The 13,122-nt window shown below is 42.0% G+C and overlaps 1 protein-coding gene across 3 annotated transcripts in view; it reads left to right on the top strand.

The window, feature by feature from the left end:
* The window catches only part of dyrk1b (dual-specificity tyrosine-(Y)-phosphorylation regulated kinase 1B), a 173,084-nt gene extending 160,182 nt beyond the window's left edge, over nucleotides 1-12,902 (top strand). For all 3 annotated transcript variants that reach the window (XM_049583142.1, XM_049583143.1, XM_049583141.1), the window contains 3 exons: nucleotides 2,718-2,900; nucleotides 4,416-4,519; nucleotides 12,275-12,902. In XM_049583142.1, coding sequence (XP_049439099.1) covers nucleotides 2,718-2,900; nucleotides 4,416-4,519; nucleotides 12,275-12,790 — 803 coding nt within the window. In that variant the 3' untranslated portion in view covers nucleotides 12,791-12,902. The remainder of the gene's footprint in view (nucleotides 1-2,717; nucleotides 2,901-4,415; nucleotides 4,520-12,274) is intronic.
* The last annotated feature ends 220 nt before the right edge of the window (nucleotides 12,903-13,122 follow it).

Raw genomic sequence — 13,122 nt, 5'->3', positions numbered from 1 at the left:
CGTGTACCGTGTTTGATGTCTTGCGGTCTCTGAGTCCAAGTGTTTCGGCCTCAGCCTGCACCGGCACATTCCAAGCACCTGTAGTAGTGCCAGAGACAGCAAGCTGTGACACACTGTTCACTTTGGCATTAGAGGGAAAGATGACCAATGTGCACTGCTACTGAATGCACTTTGCTTCCAGCAGTTTGAGTGTGGGTTTCCTTCTGTAATGTTGGCCGCCTACCACAGGGCGTCACTGCTGCTGCCCCAGTGTAATATACACCAATCAGCCATAACACTAAAACCCCTGGTGGGTGAAGAGTATAACACTAATCATCTTGTTACAACACAATGCTGGGAAACCTTGGGGACTGGCATTCATGTGGATGCCACTTGATGTACTCTACTCAAGCGCCCAATGCATGTCTGCGTGTGGATCATACATTTTTATTTACTTTGTGAATGTTTAGTTAACACTTAAAGGATATTTTTGTTATTAAAACAGTTGACTTTTTTTTTTACTCCAAACATTGGAATTGAAACTTGGACTCGAGTAGAACTAGAATCGATAAAATTCAAATGATACCCAACCCCAAGCAAGAGTATCTGAGTAAGATTGTTTTGAGCACTGGCTCCCAAACTGGGGGTCCTAACCCCCACTAGGGGTCGCCAAAGCCTCACAGGGGCTGTTTTAAGTAGTGAAAGAAAACTTGTTTAGACAATGTGAAGTGGGCCTATATCTCAGCATTTTTTAATTTCTGTGAAGAAAACTAAATGTAATTGTTTTTTAGATTTTAGATTAGTATTCAAGATCTAAACTTGAAAAGAAATCTCACAGGATACAGGCACAGTGAAGACTTGCACACAAGCTTTATTCACAAAGCTTGTAGTTATTGCATTCCCTCTTTGGGTTAATTGTACAATTCATCAGTTGTTCTGTACTTTTATTGTTGTGCATTAAATATAATATGAAATATCCATAAAATATGTCCCTTAGTCAGGGGTCTTCAGTTTGCTCAATGATAGAAAAGGGGTCCCTAAAGGAAAAAGGTTGGCAACCAGTGCTTTATAATATGTTTACACAGAAGCACACATCATCTAAAACTCATTGTTTGAATGATGTTTTTGTGTCAAATTATCAGAGCTGTCAATCTTCCTCCAATATCCCAATCCATTCCTTATTATTTTGAATATTCAAATTCTATTAGAATATTAGTGATTAGCTTTAGCCTATAATAATAATAATTATTATTATTATTATTACTGCTAGTAGTAGTAGTAGTAGTAGTTATAGTATTGCTAGTCTGTATAATTACTAGGGGTGTAAAATCAAATGTTTCATTGCAATATTATTATTACTATTAATTAAATGAACTCCTCGACACATAAAGCATGGCTTGGCACTAACACAGCATTAATATTTGGCTTAATAATAACTGTCAAGGCTCATAGACCAAACAGTTGTTTGTTGCTAGTCACCATTTTTAGGTGAAGCTTATGGCACTTGCTTTTATTGCACATAACGTAATGAGTTGTCATCAACTGAAGTAATGTTCCCTTTACCTGTCTCTCCTCTCCTGTGCTCTGCTGCAGCACTGCTCCGTGTGTGGGCAGGTGAAACAGAGAGGAGAGAAACTAGCTGTTACCACTGTTAATGAGAGCAAAATGTAGTAAAGACTCCCCCACAACCACAAATCACTGATTTCCAAAATGAATGGATATTTGGTGTAATTTTGGCATTTAAAAAAGAAAGATTATTTTGGCCTGGTGAGGGTTTATGTTTTATTATTTAGATGGGAAACATAGCAGGATACCTCCTCATTTCACAACAAAAACCTAAAAAAGGTGGCAGCTGGCTGGAAAAAGATTGGCAGGGAGCTAAGGGTTTCTGGTTAATGACCATCACTAATAACAACTAACTAGTAGTTGGCTGTGGTCATTTCCAGTAAATATCACAATATAAAATATGTGTTTTATGTTTTAAAAGTACAAGCATAAGAAGATAGCGAGTAGGCTGCTCACCCATCTTTTAAATGTTTACGTCTCCAGTCTAATCTGAGAGCTCATCTCATAGATACATCCTCTCTTTACATGTCATAACAGAAGTGCATATTCACTGCATTCAGTGCAGACAGAGAATGTCCAAATGCGACACGATACTCGTATATTGCTCTCTGTTAGGACGCAGTGGCAACACATTTATTTAAAAAAAAAATTAACAACATACTTTTTTTTACTAGTAATTAAATAAGTCTTTTTTTACTATTTGATATATATTCCACTCCTGAAATTTGTTCCAACAGCCCCACAAAGGGGTGAGATGAAAGTACCAACAATGACTGACCTCTTTCTTTTTTAGGTTAGGTTAGGTTAGGTTTCTTTATTGTCCCCTCAGGGAGATTTGTTGTGCAGCAAGAGTTAACATTAAAAAAAACACAATACAAAGGAGCCACATCATCACATCTTTACCCAGTAAAGAGCCAAAACACAACAGCTGTTAATAAAGTAATAAGCTTGATCAGTTGCATTTTTACCATGCACCTCAGCAAGCATTGCTAACATGGAGCTGGTACTAGATAGTGCTGTCTGCCTGGGCTTAGACAGAACTACAAAAAAAAAAATCCTAATCTATGAGGTAGATACTTGTGCCTCTGGACTCTTTGCCAGCAGTGGTGTTGTAGCTTCACTTTTCCTGTGGCTGCTACAAAATCTCATCACCATCATTTGTCCTCTTTCAGACCTGATCCTGCGCATGCTGGACTATGACCCTAAAAGCCGTATCACGCCATTCTACGCCCTGCAGCACAATTTCTTCAAGAAGACGACAGATGAAGGAACCAACACCAGTTCATCTACATCCACCTCTCCTGCCATGGACCACTCCCATTCAACCTCCACCACTAGCTCTGTTTCTAGCTCTGGTAAAAAAAAAAAAAAAACACACCTCTTGCTCCACAAACTCAACACACACTCTGACTCTTCCTACACCAGCTCTTCCTCCTCTCCTCCAACACATTTCCACCTCCGTGAAAATGGTTAACCCTCTAGAGGAATGAATTGTGCTGGATTTTTAAGTTCTTCATTTACCCCAACGATGTGTAAGAAAAAGGGTCAGGTTGTCACAGGTGCCATGGAAAGAGAAGAGGGGGAATGTTTCTCCTTCAAATGTCACTAACATCCATGTTGTTTAGTGAAGTAGCTGAGAGGAGAAGATGGAGCTTGAACTTCCTGCCTGAGAAACCTCGTTGAGCATGTCTCAAGGGAGCTTCTTCACTTTGATCTGACTATGCCAGAATCACATCCATCTTTATAAATAGTACAATAGTATGAGCTGGCATGAGCCAAACAGAGATGAGAGGATTGCATTTTAACCTCAGGGAGGGCAGTCTGATGGCCTGCAAACACTGTGTCCACAGGACTATTCCCTGGTGCACTTCATTTATGCTGTTTTTGTGGTGCCATGGTGACCAACCAATAGCAGACAAAAGGCACGTGTATAAATGATAAAGAAGAAAAGGAGATATTTGCATCACATTGTGATGTAAGATGTCTTTTCTGTCCGAATGTGTTGACTAATAATGCTTATCCAGCCTTCACTTGGTGGGCTCAGTGTGACTGTATATAAAGATGGACAGTATGACAGCTCCCCAAAAGTGAAGCCAAAACATCTGGATTGCCTCCTGGTGGCTAGCTGCAATATAGGTCATTAATCACACCCTCTCCATGTTAGTGAGCCAAACTAAAAACTCAGAGTACATGTCACATACATTTTTCCCAGAGATGGTTCCTGTCATTTTGGATAGTTCTTATCACTATGTTCTGATAAGTTTGGTTTCAATTTGTCATTTGATGCTCTTAAAAAGGGAGGGGTTTGAGGTCCTTATTTACAGCTGTGTGTGCCAATCAGCGTGTTCATCATCAGCAGCGGTGCTTGCAATTGGTTGGACAGGTGTTCGGGCAGGAACTCCACACTGTGGAGAACACTGCTGCACAGATTCTGGCTCCAATTGCACAAGCACAAGATGGCAGCAGCTGTGTCTGGGATATTTTGGCTTCATTTTTGTACCGTGGGAGGAAGTGGAGGTGCATCATCCATCTTTGTACAGTCTATGATGCGACACCAGGGAGGAGAAATAAAGCTGCAATTGAATGCAGCAGGACTTGCAGTCAGTAAGTGGGAAACACATTTTCTGTGTTGGGTCCACATACCCTGCAGGATGACACATCAGCCAGGCTGTCAGTGCATCTGTGTCCATCATTAAACCTTCTGGTCTGTTTGGGAGAAGTCAGAAAGCTTAGCTCTGGCCCATTATAGTTGAGGCAGTGTTCGAAACTATGACAAACCAAATTAGACAAAATAAATGATCTGTGTCTCTACAAAGTATGGATGCAGCTGACCGTGGTGTGAGTTTGATATGGGTCTGTTTTATTTCCAGGTGGCTCCAGTGGTTCTTCCAATGACAACCGCAACTACCGATACAGTAACCGCTACTACAACTCTGCTGTTACACATTCAGACTATGAGATGACCAGCCCTCAGGTACACTCAGCACCACATCACCGACAAGCTTTTCATACACTCCACTATGCCTGCTTTGAGTCATGTCCTGTATTGGATTCTATCTAAGATATTATATTAACATGGAACACAGAGTGACATGTACAGCTCTGATCTCCAAACCCAGCAAACTGAAACAACATCCTCTGGTGGCGTTTTGAGTATGCGTCATTAAAAGGGTGATGGTGGGATGACCTCATAATTATCATGGTCTGTCTGGTAGGTGAGTGAAGTGAGCAGGTGTGGAACAGACAAAAGTAGAAGAAGTAGCACTGACATTGATTAGCACAAGCCAAAGGCCTGAAACAGCATCTAGCCGATGGAACCACTGCAGCACTGTGTTCCTATTTTTGTCATTCTTTTTATGCTTCCGTGCTGGTGACAGCCATGACAAGAGGTGTTATGTTATTGGGTTTGTGTGCCTGTATGTATAGATGTCTATCCCATTCTTAGGAACACAGTATCTCAGGATCGCCTTGAGGGAATATCCTCAAATTTTTCACAGACGTGCACTTGGGGTTCATCGCATCCATGTTTCCCTCACTTGCGTCTCATTCTCGCGCCTTAGCTCTGCCCTCCTAATACACGGGGGAGAGATGCAAGGATGAGACGCGAGGAGAGAATAAACGAGAAAATATGACTATAGAGGAATGAAACATCTTTACCTCTTAAGTGTCTATATATATGTGTATATGTATATTGATGTATATATATGTATATATATTTATGTATTGTGATGTCGCGCACTCACACGGTCGGGTACAGAGGGAAGGCAGACGATTTAACGCTGTACAGTATTTATTATCTTCTGTTACAAAGCACACGCATATACACACGAGCTGGTTCCAGCTCCGGCTCGCTCTCTCGCTCTCTCTCTCTCTCTCTCTCTCTCTCGCTGGCCCTACTGTCCACTCTCTTCCAGACCCAGCCTACTGCAAGAGAGAACCAGAACCAAGTTACCAGCATGCTTTTATGTTTTTACCGTGATTACCTGATTCTGTCCAGCTGTCTGATCGCCGGCTGAGACACTCCCCCTCCCTCCTCCAGCAGCCGGCAACTCAACCACACCCCGCTGCCACATATACGTATATATATATATATATATATATATATATATATATATATATATGTATATATACATATATGATAAAGATACAGATCCTGTTCTCAGTAGCGTAGTAGTGTTTTCTCTCTGTTTAACAATCACCTGCACATGAACAACAATCTGCGTTCTGTTTTTATTATACGTACTGTGTCCTGCTCAGTCACACTTGCATATATGATTTAGATCTGTTCATTATTTGCATCTGTATTTATTGATATTCTGATTGATAATTCATTATTTAATAACCCGGAATCTGATTATAGTGTCTTTGAACACTGGAAATGATTTATTATGCCAAAAGTTTCATGGAAAATTAAAATTCTGTAACTCATAATAATAATAATGATAATAATAATAATAATACATTTTATTTCTGGGCGTCTTTCATGACACTCAAGGTCGCCTTACAGAGTAAAATACAGAGTAAAATCCAATAAAATACAAAGTACAAGATAATTAAACATTTAACAACAAACAAACAAACAAACAAACAAACAAATATCAGTTTAAAAAGCAGACAAAACAGACATAAACAAAACATCTGTTCAAGCTTACCCACTCAAAGAGAGTAGGAAAGCCTGAACAGGTGAGTTTTCAGCCTGGATTTAAAGTGTGGGAGTGAATCAATATTTCGGGGTCAGGGGGTAGTGAATTCCAGAGTTGGGGAGCAAAGCGGCTGAATGCTCTGTAGTGAATGTACTGAGGCGAACGGATAGGGCAGTGAGGTGAATAAAAGGAAAGGATCTGAGGGTGCAAGCAGGTATGGTAATAGGAAGGAGGTCAGAGAGGCACGGAGGAGCGAGGTTGTGGATGGCCTTGTAGCTTAGAAGTAGAATCTTGTAGTGGATGCAGTAGGTGATGGGGAGCTAGTGGAGCTGCTGTAAGATGGGTGTGATATGACAGGTGGATGAGGTCCTAGTGATAATACGGGCAGTGGAATTCTGAACCATCTGCAGTTTATGGAGGATTTTCTGGGGGAGACCAAACAGGAGGGAGTTGCAGCAGTCAAGCCGGGAAGTGACAAGACTGTGAACCAGTATGGTAGCGGTCTGAGGTGTGAGGGAGGGGCATAGAAGTAGGCGTGACCCCGAATAGTTGATGATTCAGTGATTCGAATCGGAGAAGTCTGATTTGACTGCCATTCTCGCTGTCGTATCGTCACAAAATGTGGTTATGAAACAGGACTGTACCATTCTGACTATATGGGGGTGCTCACTGCTGCTGAACATCTTGATTTGACATAGAATGTATTTGTTTTCTAGTAATTCATGATATATAGCCTATTTGGATACAAACATCAGCCTAATTTCTGTTAATAAAAAATTGAAAATGACGCGTGTTTAATCAGTAGGCATAATCATTACTACGCATGAATAAATCACCCAGTTGCTCGATCCAAATAAGCTGAGGTGAGTGAGTGCGCTGCAGGACCATCAGAGCAGCATCAAGGCCTACGGTGATTTACTGTGGCGGAATGCATAAACAAACACTTTGGAGGAGGTATGTGCTCTCAAATCAAACTTTTTTGAAGGATTATTCGTTTACCTGAAGTGTCTTGAAACGAATTTCACCGCTGATTGTTTTCTTGATAGACTCTGATTTTTTATTTATTTATTATCACTAGTCTGTCTGTGGAGTGTGGCCGGGAGTGGGGATTTCAGCACCACGGACAGCGCATGTAAAAAGACTTGACAAGCATCTCCTTTTAAATGTGTTTGCTGCTAGCGAAATTATACATAATAAATGAAGACAGTGACATATTTTCAATAAAAAACAATGAGTTGAACATTCATTTCAAGCTTTTGTAGTACAACGAATTTCAGAATTGTGCGAGTGTGGCCGGAGAGCAGGCGGCAGTGTTTGACGCAGGAGACAAGATATGGACTTGAAAATCAGTTTCGCAGTAGGGGGGTTTCAGAGTGGGGGTGGTTCAGAACGGCGGTGTTTCGGAATGGAGGGCTATCTCCGGCCGGGCAGTGCGTCTGCGCTCATCTAGAGCATCATACCTTGATGAAGTGAAAGGAATAAAGATAAAGATAAAGATAAAATGATAACCCTTTTACTTTTATTATTATTATCTTATTATGCCAACTGAAGAATTAAATTTGTCTATTTGGGTGTTTTAGCTCTTTTCTCTGGAGCGGAGACTGACGCAAATGAGCTCATTAATCAATGAGGGGGAAAACAACATGGTTCAACGATTAGTCAGCTAAAGGAAAAATCTGTCAAATCAGATTCCACTATGAAAATTCTTAGTCAGGGACACCCCTACATAGAAGGTTGATATTGCGGAGATGAAAGTAGGCTGACCGGGTAATGTTGTTAATGTGGGATGAGAAGGAAAGCGTGCTGTCGTGGATGACACCCAGACTCTTTACCTGAGGGGAGGGTAGGATGGAAGAATTGTCGATCGATATGGTGAAACTGTGGGTTTTGGCTAGAGTGCATTTAGTGCAGATTAGTAACATTTCTGTTGTATCACTGTTTAATTTGAGGAAATTGCATGTGAACCAGGACTTTATTTCATGAAGGCAGTCAGTAAGGAATGAGGGTGGGAGGGTGGAATCAGGTTTGGAGGAGATGTAGAGCTGGGTGTCATCCGCGTAGCAGTGGAAATTAATGTGGTTTTTATGGAGAATGTGACCAAGGGAGAGTAAGTAGATGATGAATAGCAGGGGCCAGGATAGAGGACAGAGTCCTGGGGCACACCTGTGAAGACTGGGAGGGGATGCAAGGTAAATGATTTCAGCTGAATGAACTGAATGCGGCCAGAGAGGTAAGATTTAAACCAGTCAAGGGGTGTATGTGTGATGCCAATAGCATGAAGTCTGTTCAGGAGGATGGTGTGTCAGATGGTGTCGAAGGCCGCACTCAGAACAAGCAGAATGCGGATGGATAATAGACCAGAATCAGCTGCCAGGAGATCATTGGTGATTTTAAGCAATGCGGTTTCAGTAAAGTGGGAAGGGTGGAAACCAGACTGGAATTGTTCATAAAGATTATTGCAAGAGAGATGGGCATGGAGCTGAGAGGCAACAGTTTTTTCAAGAATTTTTGAGAGAATGGAAGGTTGGAAATAAGGCAGAAATTACTGAGGTTATTGGGATCTGCACCAGGCTTCTTCAGTATAGGAGTAACAGCAGCAGATTTGAGAGGTGAGGGAGCAGTTACAGTGCTGATAGAGGAGTGGAATATTGTGTGTGATGAGAGGGGCCACAGAGGAAACAGTGGCTTTGACTAGAACAGTTGGAAGAGGGTCTTGATACAGTCTTTATAATGAGAGATATGATTATAATACATTTCCTTATGGACAGTGAGACCAGTCTTTCTATAGAGGCGTTCAAGTTGGCGACCTTTAGCTTTAAGAAGTCTGAGAGTGGGTGTAAACCAGGGTGAAGAGCAGGTAAAAGTTACAGATCTAGTTTTGAGTGGAGCCAGGTTATTTAGGAGATCATGAAGATTGTTGTTATAGTGAGAAACCAGTTCATCCGGGGTGGGAAGACTGCCTGTACTGGGAAGACAGGTAATACTGGCAGAGAGAGTGTCCAAATTAATGTCCTTGATATTACAGAAAAGACATAGTACGTGGGGGATTGGTTTTGGAAAGTGGTATATTGACATTGAAGGATAACAGCATATGGTCAGAGAATCAATCAATCAGTCAATCAGTCAATCAATCAATCAATCAATCAATCAATCAATTGCTTTATTTGTCCCCAGTGGGGCAATTAGTTTCGCCTAGTTTCGGGAACAGTGTCTGCCTTGCAGTCAACAGGAACAAAACCAGAGCAACAGATTAAATCCAGAGCGTGTCCTTTTGAATGTGTTGGGAAGTTAGTATATTGCTGCAGACTGAAACTGTCCAGACAAGATGTAAAATCTCTGGTAAAAGGGTTACTGACATTGTCCATATGGATATTAAAATCCCCCAGAAGTATTAAATTGAGAGAGAGTTAAAACAAGCGAGTCAGAAATGCAGCAAAGTCATTTAAAAACTCCTTGTTGGGTTTGCGAGGGCAATACACTGTGGCAATAATCATTGGAGTGGGTCCAGAGAGCTGTGAGACCGTCATCAACCCGACGCTCAGTGTGACTGAATGGAAATGACGATCACTGATGTAAAAAGTGTTTCTTGCCGACAGACAGACTCTCTGACTTGTATCCATAATAAAAGTTGATGAGGGAAATAACTGATCTTGAAGAGAACAGTTTTTCTAATAATTTTTCTCGATGGTGAATCAGAAAACAAATAAAATAAAAAACTTGGGAGTGATACATTTGAGTTTAATCTCTTATCTGTCTTCCCTCAGTATGAAACTCAAGTGATGTTGTGATGTATCAGATCAGTCTGATCAGCTGCAGTGCTGCACTGTCCAATCAATAACTGATATCCAATCAGGGGGGTGTGTCAGTCAGTAAAAGACTTCTGCAAAAGCTGCACTCGTGTATCCTCGCTTCCCTTCCCTCTGAAAGCCTCCTCTCTCCTCAACTCCTCGATTCCTCCAAGCGTATTTAACGAATTGAGACGGGATTTTTTCTATGCCCCTCTTTATCCTTGGGCCAAAATACACTCCAATGAGAAGGCAGATTCTAGTTTTAATGAATCTCATTTTTGCAAATGCTAAATTAGCGATTTGGAAAAGCCAGAAAAATAAACTTGTTGGAGTGGGCTGGACTGATGCAGTGCTTTGTCTGAAGGGTTTGGTGGCAGCTCGTCTGAGGGTCGAATATGCATTTTATAAACTGACCAATAATTTGAATGGTTTTAGAGATGTGTGGGCTGTTAGGCAGGTTCTGTGCTCACTGGGGGAGAATGGCTCTTTGGTGCTGAATTTTAAGAAAGGTAGATGTAGTTTTTTTAGGTTTTGTGTGGTCCGTGTGTATTTGTGGAAATACTTATGTTTGATTAATTTACTCTGAAATAGGTTTTTAAACAACAATCAGAATGTCTCATAAATAAAGTTGTTTTCGAATCAGAATCGAATTGAGACATCCTACAAAATGGCGAGTCTCAATTGATTTCCAGGTCAAGTGATAGAGGATAGAGGAGTGACCTCAATGTTTATTATTCCTAGTGGTATTGAAAATCATATGAAAATCATTTGAAATATTGATTATTTTCAAGGTATTGAATCATGGTAAGAAATTTTGGTATCGTGACAATACAAAATTTTGGGTCACTTTGAGTCAAGGTCACTGTGACCTCACGCAACACAGTTTTGGCAATAACTCAGGAGTTCATACAACTAATTATGACAAAATTTCACACAAATGCCTCATAGGATAAAATTATTAACTGATGACATTTTATATCCAAAAGGTCAAAGGTCAACTTCACTACGACATCATAATATTTTGCATAAAACACTTTTCTGGCCACTACTTAATGTCATGTCTCATACAGAAGGGGAGACGTTTGGTGACTCTAATCTTGGGTGTCCACCTTGTAAACTGCAACTTGATTGCTTGCCAGAATATACAGCTGCAAGGCAGTAATTCTAGTTGATCTTTGTATTGTTCAGGTGTGTGTTTTAAAGGATTTATTGTCCTAGTTGATATAGATGCAGTAGTGAAATTCTTGAGCAGTCATGATCGACAGCACTGCTGCTAACTAGGGTTGGGAACAATTAACCGATACGACCGGATATCCGGTTTGACAAGCGAGAGATACGGCTACGTCGGTAGCAGCCTCCTCAATCGATACGAATCAGCCATGAATCCTTAGATGAATCGATTGTAGAGTCATGGATCGGTTATCGCGAGACTAGCAATCGGTTGACTGGCTTTAACAGTTTGCATCTCTAAAACAACACGAGAGCCGGCGGCATGCTCCATAGCAGGCATTACTGACAACGATAATGGATGTAAACATCAGCGCCAGCTTGACCAGTGGAGATGAGGAACAGAAGCTAATGCTGGTTGGATAAACCAGGGAGCAGCCTTGCCATACAGCAACAATGCTTGGGGATGTGGTCTTTTACAAATTTGAAAATACTGTAAGAATGTCACTTTTATAGAATTGGCTTCTTTATTTTATAATGTATGATTAATGTCTACATCAACAAATGTTAACTGTAGAATTGTATTGAATCGTTCTGTATTAAAAATATATCGTTTTTGAATTGTATCATAACCCGTGTATCTAGATACGTATCGAATTGTCTATCTCAGAGAGATTCCCAACCCTACAGCTAACCCCTAAAAGTATTCTGAACTTTGATTTTAGTTTGCTGTTCTCCACCTGCTCTAAATCTGAGACTAGAGACAACAGATGCATAATGTAGTCCCTTTTAAACTGCCTCCTCAAGGCAGCATTTCACTTCGAGAGAGGGAGTGACATGCAGCTAAGGGCCACAGGCCGGAGCCGAACCCAGGCCGCTGCAGCAACAGCCTTGTACATGGGGCGCCTGCTCTACTACTGAGCCACTGGCGCCCGTCATGCCTCTTTTGATTCCACAATGCTGGCGTGCTATCTAAAATCATGGCATGATGCTCTCTTTTGGTTCTGTGTAAAAAAGCAAAGGAAGAAGGCACTTCGTAGCGACTCTATAGCACGATCTCTGCGTAAAAAATTCATGTCCCTCCATTAGAGCACAGCATCTCACCTCTGTGTCCCCTACTCTCTCCACCAGGCTCCCTCCCAGCAGCAGATGAGGATGTGGCCAGGCAGTGATGGTGGAGGTGGGGGTCAGGACCCAGCATACACCCAGTTGCTGCTCCACAAGCCGGCTGCCTCCCAACAACACCAGCGCCACTTCCTGGACCCGCCTCACCACCCACACCCAACCTACTCCCACCATGGGAATGGTGGGCGTGGCCTGCGGCAGGGCGGACAGACTGGCATTGGTGGAGGGGGGGGCCAGCAGGGATCCTCGCCCCAGATGAGTGACAGCATGGATGTGGGCGTGTCCCTAGGGCTGCACCACCTGGGGGCAGTGTCTTCCATGGAGGCCTCTCAATTTGGCTCTGCCTCCCTGCCCCTTGCTCTGCCAATCGGACTGTCTGCCTTCCGGACTCGGACGGCCCCCACCGCCCCAGGGCCACAAGCCCCGCCCCCTGAGGACTACTACCCTGCCTCCAACAACAATAACCCCGCTGCAGGGGGCAGAGGGAGGCCAGACTCAGACGAGGGGCCAGCCAACTCTTGATAAAACCTGAACCATGCCCTAAAGCCATACAATTTTAACTACAACTACTACAACTACACACATACAGCCAGAGTTCAGAGACAAAGAGGTGAACTTTGTGCTGAAGGAGACAGTTTGTACTGCATGAGAGGAGGAGGAGGAGGAAGGAGGAAGATGCTGGGAAAACGCTCCTTTTATCCTGTTTTAGTTTGTTGTCTTTTGTTGCGACTGTAATTGGAAAGGAATGATTGTGACGAGTTTGTTTTTATTAATATTATTGTTGTTTAATATTATTTGATTTTTCTCGGGTTTGAGGAGTTGTGTGTTCTACTTGGTTGTTGTTTAAGCCTGGA

The sequence above is a fragment of the Epinephelus fuscoguttatus genome, linkage group LG8 (genome assembly GCF_011397635.1).
Source record: "Epinephelus fuscoguttatus linkage group LG8, E.fuscoguttatus.final_Chr_v1".
NCBI lineage: Eukaryota > Metazoa > Chordata > Actinopteri > Perciformes > Serranidae > Epinephelus > Epinephelus fuscoguttatus.
This window is presented reverse-complemented; position numbering and strand designations above follow the sequence as displayed.